Source organism: Octopus bimaculoides, chromosome 19, assembly GCF_001194135.2.
Source record: "Octopus bimaculoides isolate UCB-OBI-ISO-001 chromosome 19, ASM119413v2, whole genome shotgun sequence".
Taxonomy (NCBI): domain Eukaryota; kingdom Metazoa; phylum Mollusca; class Cephalopoda; order Octopoda; family Octopodidae; genus Octopus; species Octopus bimaculoides.
In genome coordinates this window covers 36,889,247-36,893,142 of record NC_068999.1, presented here as the reverse complement: position 1 = coordinate 36,893,142, position 3,896 = coordinate 36,889,247, and the positions used below count along the sequence as shown (strand labels likewise).

Genomic DNA, 3,896 nt, shown 5'->3' with positions numbered 1-3,896 from the left:
GGGGGGGAGGTTCAGATTATATATTGTCCATCTGGACCTCGAAAAGATTAACCAAAGTGCCTATTGGTATTTAGAAGCGGCCCTTTACATTTGCCAACTCCGTTTTCATCCCGCTAGAGTAAAATAAATAACAAATATTAACGTCAATTTATATTCCTAACGGTAAATGGCAGGACGTTCAATGATGATGACAATTTCTACTTAAGGCCCAGAATGCGGTATTTTATAGGACATGAAATAAATTGAAAATAGTGTAGTTCCTACTGATCGCAACCGCATCACAACTCGTTCCAGGCAGTCTATTTCTTGCTTTACAATTGTCGCTAAGTTACTGACGCACGGGCAAATATATAAGGGTTGCACAGGCAACTATGTAAAGAATATTCATAATCAATAATCCCGTTCCACAGTATATTACAGGTACTGGATGTATTATAGTGACCGCTCCCCCAACTTCATAAAAAAGACGATACTGTCAGGATTTGAACTCAGAACGAGTAGGATGAGAAAATAAGCATTGTAATATATTAAGCTTACAACTCCCAACTCTCATCATCACAATAACAATGGAGATGATAGAAGTAGGTAACTGATTAGTCATAAAGGCAAATGACATGCAAATCAATCAATACCATTATTACAAAGATTTCAAACATAGATATTATAACCCTTATTTTTTTCGGAGGGGGTGAATGTTAGAAAGAAAGAACAAATAGAACAGTCGATTAAAGCGCGACTATCATATTAGATTGAATATGTTACTAGGTAATGGTTCAGCTTGTGGGTACCAGCAATATTTGATTGAATAGGGAGCGTAAGAAACGGAACTCTAAATACCGCAAATCATTTTGTCTACAATTATTTATTAATATTAATAATAATTAGCAACAAAAAAAAAAAAAGGATACTTTCATGCAGCTAATGATTATTATTAATATACAATTCATAGTAACAAATGACAACAAGAATGTGAGTTAAAAGATAGCAAGAATGCCGGTTTTGGCGAAGTCGTTGGTGTCTTTCTTCTGCACCGCGTGGTTTCAAAGATGGGCTGACATGAAACCCCGGTGCCTGCTTAGTCACTGTTTAATTAAAATGAATGCAGGCAGATAATTAGCAGATTAAAAAGCAAGTACAGTAAATAACACTCAGATATATACAGTAAACGATATGAATTAATAAAACTTGCCATTGTGAAGTTTCTTCTCAAATAGAAATTGTTGCCGCAGCTTGAGTTGAAACTTCTAGAAATCTCGAGTGGCGACCGGATATAGTTTGTGATGGAGACAGACGGGTAATATTAGCGAGAAGATAACTGGCTATAGAAAGAGAAATGAAAAAGCGAAACGAAATAGGATTATTTATTGGTGTGGTATTATATAAAAATATTTATAAGTGCAATTAAGTTGATTGAAATAATATCAAATTACGAAAACATTAATAAGAAAAAAAATATGTAATTCAAGTTATGAAATAATTGGGGAAACAAAATGGAAAGAAGAAGTTTGTATTTCTTTTAAACAAACAATCCGAAACGAAAAATAGAGAAGAAAAAATCCTACTTTTCTTTACATGCTTGCTGTGGCTGGGAAGTGCAACTAGTCTGCACGGAGATAGATAATCATATGTCTTATGTTAATTTATACGAGACATCGGATACCTATTATCGGAGTCTGCGAACCGGTTCCGATTTTTAATTAGAGCCAATTCAAATCGCTTACTATGCTTATAATTATCGTGAAAGAATCGCAACGCAAGTCTAAGCATTTATACCCACTGAAATGAGATGTTGTGACGTTTATACATTTCGCAGGAATGTTAAGTGTAAACAAAGTGTAAGGTCATTAACAAGATATCGAAAACAGTTTGGCCTACACGATTTGCGTATTGCAAATATAAAAGTATCAATTGTCGGAATAGTACATTGATTAGGCTTAAAAAAATTTTTCTTGTATTTTTGCTTATTTTTCTTTTTATTTTACACTACACCCTCCCATCCACCTACAATTGGATTTATGGTTACAGCATGCCTAATTACATAAATATTTTACATGAAAATATAAACCCAAAACACGAAAATATATTCATGAGCGACGAAAAACAAAAACGAAACAAAACAATTCAACACTAAGTGTATCAATCGGTCGCACGTCACAAGAATCAGCGGAACTTTTTATCGAAGCAAGTTAACACGCTTGCGGCATTATCGCTGAGGGTTAGGGTTAGGGTTTTAGGGTTAGGGTTAGGGAATTCCGTCCCTAATCCTAACCGTAACCCTAACTGTAACCCTAAAACCTTTACCCCAACACCCTAGTGAAAATCGTGCGGGTATTAATCTGAAAATTTACCGAAATTGTTCACCGACAAGTCTCAATACTCTAGAATTTTGTTAGTTCGGCTACGGAAGCAGTGACCTTTCCATTTCCCTCAGCATCCAGGATGTGGGGTGTGGGGGAACAGGAGTCTCAGACTGTGGCGTCCCAGACGAGGCACCTACTCTTACCCAGGGACAAAGGGTAAGACTACCTGGTCTCCTTCCATCACTTCTGGATAATCCCGCTGGCTCGAGAACCGAGGGGATATTTACTTGACCAAATTTAGCTCAGTGTGACGAGCGAAATGAGCAGCATTTAGGCGGCAAGAAAAACCATGAAGGTCTATGGAGTCAAGAGGTCTACCAGAGTCCTCCATTCTGAGTGCAATGGAAGTGCAGAGCTCATCCAGACTTAGTAGACCGCCAATGACCCTGAGAATTTCGCACTTAGAGAAAGTAGGCGACACCTTGAAAATTGATCAGATTGATCAAAGAGAGAGTTGAAGGTATCACTTGAACGTAGATTGTCCTATACCCTCTGCTTCCGTCCATCCTCATCTGTATCAGGAACTGACAAACCCAACTTACTCCAATGTAGCAGAGCTTTATCAATCTCCCTATTGGAACTAGTCTATGTTGGAAAGGGGAGGATGTTGCTTACCAAAGGGGAGTAAGCATAGATGGAGAGAAGAGACAGAGACGAGTACTTATATAATCTTAGACCCCTGCCCCCCAACCGTTTGGGCAGATCAACCTGGACGCGGGACTCTGGAGAAAGTCTGACATTGACCAAGCATTTGTGTTCCCTGAAGATAAGGTCGTCAAAGCATTGGTGGGGTTCAATTGCCTCAAGGTTTTTTTAATAGTTGCTCAAGGTTAGCCATCTTGGATCGAAAGATGAACATGAAAGCTCGGTCAGTAATTGGGGCTCCAATAGAACATCATGCCGATGAGAGAGGAAGGTATCTGTAAACAGGTTGATAGTCTGATAATGTGAAACTAGATGATTGAGGAGCCAGATCTCGCATCTGGAATCGTTGTCGCATACGCCCTACGACCAAGTTCCTCAATAATCGTCCACTCAGTTGCAAAGAACTTATCAGGAGCCCGCCCCCACCGCCAATATGCATCGTCAAGATACAAGACATTCAAGTCCAGACCAACTCCCATCTTAATAACGTCATCGATACCCAGTGCAAGCAGAACAGGTCCGAGTGGATCACCCTGTTGGGTTCCAGAGGCAGATGGGACGAGATGGTCACTAAAGGAGAGGTAAGAGGGCTCCCGATAAGCTTGCCAAGCAAAGTGGTTGAGCAGTGGGGAATTCTCCCTTACTGAACGGAGGATGATATCCAACTGATGAAATTCCTGAAACCTAGTTTGAGGATGGCCTTTGGGGTCTCGGAAGGCAAGTTGGTGAGAGCTCTAGAGGCATGAGCAGCAGCTTCACAACCTAGCGTGGTACCCATCCCTATCTGAGTAGGGGAAAATTCGGTGGATAGGCAGTCTGAAACCAAGGACAAACACACTTTCGCTGTGATCCGAAGCAGAGTATACCCAATTACTATGAAGTGGAGGTTAC

The 3,896-nt window shown here is 39.9% G+C and overlaps 1 protein-coding gene across 1 annotated transcript in view; it reads right to left on the bottom strand.

Annotated features, from left to right (window-relative positions):
* Positions 1-1,318, bottom strand: part of LOC106871773 (T-complex protein 1 subunit beta) — a 20,602-nt gene extending 19,284 nt beyond the window's left edge. The window contains exon 1 of the mRNA XM_014918412.2: positions 1,190-1,318. Coding sequence (XP_014773898.1) covers positions 1,190-1,192 — 3 coding nt within the window. The 5' untranslated portion in view covers positions 1,193-1,318. The remainder of the gene's footprint in view (positions 1-1,189) is intronic.
* Positions 1,319-3,896: the final 2,578 nt, after the last annotated feature.